Source organism: Rutidosis leptorrhynchoides, chromosome 7, assembly GCF_046630445.1.
Source record: "Rutidosis leptorrhynchoides isolate AG116_Rl617_1_P2 chromosome 7, CSIRO_AGI_Rlap_v1, whole genome shotgun sequence".
NCBI classification, from domain to species: Eukaryota; Viridiplantae; Streptophyta; class Magnoliopsida; order Asterales; family Asteraceae; genus Rutidosis; species Rutidosis leptorrhynchoides.
In genome coordinates this window covers 178,204,965-178,207,862 of record NC_092339.1, presented here as the reverse complement: position 1 = coordinate 178,207,862, position 2,898 = coordinate 178,204,965, and the positions used below count along the sequence as shown (strand labels likewise).

The 2,898-nt window shown below is 32.6% G+C and overlaps 1 protein-coding gene across 1 annotated transcript; it reads left to right on the top strand.

The window, feature by feature from the left end:
* Positions 1–2,114: 2,114 nt before the first annotated feature.
* Positions 2,115–2,666, top strand: LOC139859808 (uncharacterized). Its single transcript, XM_071848581.1, has one exon. The coding sequence runs from the start codon at positions 2,115–2,117 to the stop codon at positions 2,664–2,666; it is 552 nt and encodes a 183-aa protein (XP_071704682.1).
* The last annotated feature ends 232 nt before the right edge of the window (positions 2,667–2,898 follow it).

Below are 2,898 nucleotides of genomic sequence, written 5' to 3'. Positions count from 1 at the left end.
ATGCATAGATTATAGCATATAAATATTATTATGTTTGAGATGGCTGTAATTAGTTCTCTATCATCAGAAGGTGCACGAAGGTTTAAGCAGAAAATTAGGTAGCCTGTTGTTGATTAACAGATCATGGTAATTATGGATGAAATTGTTGTTGAAACGCGTCATGTAGTAGTCGATAATAATAAGGTTTATGTGGCGGTTGCAAAAGAATATAAAGATAGCCAGCCAACCCTGTAAATTAAAGAGCATCTTACACTCCACGTTATTTGATTTTAGTGGATGTTTTGTGGGTTTAGATAGCCTGCTCTGTTTTAGTGATATATGTAGACTTGATACTGTCTATTGGTTTAGATATCCTGCTCTGTTTAACGGCATATTCTTCAGAAAGGAAATCTTAATACTATTTTCACGTTGGATTTTGGCAATGTCAATATTAAACTTGTCACATGGTTCTGTAGTTTATATATATATTCTTAATAATGTAGTCCTTTATCTTCTTTATTTGTGATTTTGATTCTAAGATTTGTATTTTTATACATTATAAACGTAGTTTGCAGTAGATTGTGGTTGCTATAACTTCCGTTTGTTTTATAATTTTACAGAGACCTCAATTAGTCAAAGGAAATATGCAGCTTTTTTCGGTTGATCAGCAGCAAAGTCAAGCTCTTGAAGCTCATGCAGCATCATTTGCCTCCTCGAAAGTATGAATATATATATATTTTTTATTATATCATACTTGGAAATCATAGATCACTTCATGCCATCAATATTTATCATATACTGTTATGTCTCATACAGGTTCCAGGCAATGAGTATCCTTCAATTCTCATATCTTTTGCAACAAAAAGTTCTAATGCTGGATATGTTACATCAAAGCTATACGTCATCGAACTTGGTGCGCAGCCAGGTTCTCTTCTATCTACTCTTCTTTTCATTTGTTACAGCATACAGTTGTCTATTTGACTTACTTCTATAGTTCTATACTTCTATTTAGTCCTGAAAAATGTTGTATCCTTCTGTTGTTGGTCTTCTTATGGGGATTTGATTCTCTTCTAATATTGTTGTATGTAAATTGCAATTAAATGTGCAGGGAAGCCTTCATCTGTATTGAATATAGCAATCTAATTATGCACATGTTTTCTATTCTGTGTTCTTATTGTTGGTTAAGTTGTGCAGGTGTGGCTGAACAAGACTGCTGGTGATCTGTGTTGATTATCTGAAGTGTTTGCAGCTATACTTGTTCAAGATGGTTTTGAAGGTCTCAAACTCTTTGTGCATCTCGTACTTTTCATGTTTAATCAACATATCTGATATGGGGGTTAACTTGAAAGGTACATAGGAGGGACATAGTTGAGTTTGAGTTATTCCAAGGGCTAAATATGCCAATATTATAAACTGAGAGGATTATTTCTGGTCAATGTTTATTGTCGGTTCATTAGAGTATAAATAGCTGGATTTAGGGTTAGGTTTACACAATTCATTCATTCGTTCTTTCCCTATCATCTGTATCCTCTCTCAGTTAAAACAATTGTTAAAGATAAAGTTGGTGGTTGTGGTTAATTCATCTAGTTGATGAATTGGTTATCTGTGTAAAGTGTTATAGATTTGTTACAAGTTATTTTTGGTTTCCTGTTATTCACTCGATCTAAGTTCAGTAAGATTGATTTCATTCTTGTTAATTAAACAAGAATCATGTGTTAAGTTATTGATTACATAATTCTTCATGGTATCAGAGCTGTTGATACTGGATATATGTTAATAATTTTACAAAAATCAAAGAATTTATCGATATAAAAGTCAAAGAATTTATCGATTTAAGATTTGTTCATACGAAGAAATTGGGGGTAATTGGTTTCTCTTCTTCAAGACTCGTTCAAATCAAGTTGTGTGGTGAATCTTGTTACTGCCGTAAGAGTCTTCATCAATAATTTGATTTTTCAAATTAGGGTTTGTTCTAACCCTAAGTCAAGAAGATCGAGAATCAACAGTCTTCATTCGTCTTTCTTCCGCTGCTTTAAAAATTAGGGGCATTTTCTAAACTCTTTCTTATTTTTTTGTCATATATCTTCTTTCTTTTGTTTGTATTGTGTGATATTTTCTTTGAGATTACTTGAATCATGTCTGGTGATGAAGGTGTTAGTTCTACCATGATTAGTAAATTAGATTTTGGTGATCCTCTGTATCTGCATGCTAGTGACATTAGTAGTACACCTATTATTAATTTTAAACTTAAAGGGACTGAAAACTATAAATTTTGGTCATGTGCAATGGAACTTGCTATTCAAACTAAAAATAAGACTGGTTTTATTGATGGTACACTTGAAAAATCTACTAAAGATGATATACTTGCTAATCAATGGGATAGGTGTAATGCTGTTATGTTATCATGGACATTGGGTGCTATTTCTGATGATTTATATTATGGTCAAGTATATTCAAAAGTTGCTTCTGTTGTGTGGGCTGAATTGAAAGAGACCTATGATAAGGTAGATGGTTCTGTCATGTTTAATCTTCATCAGAAGATAAACTCTTTGACCCAAAGTGGCTTAAGTGTTTCTGACTATTATCACAAGTTGAATTCCTTATGGAAACAATATGATATGTTGTGTAAAGTTCCTGCTTGTAATTGTGCTGTTGATAAAACTAGACAAGAATTTCATGATCAATAAAGGTTAATGCAGTTTCTAATGGGTTTGGATGATATTTACCAACCCATAAGAAGCAATATTCTTATTAGGGATCCCCTTCCTAGTGTGAAAACTGCCTTCTCTATAATATCTAGAGAAGAATCACACAGAGGTCTTCTGGATAAAAAAGTAGGTAGTGATACTACTGCTTTTCTTGCCAATAGATCAAGACCTTTTAATAACACTTCTGATTTAAAATGTAACAAATGTGGTA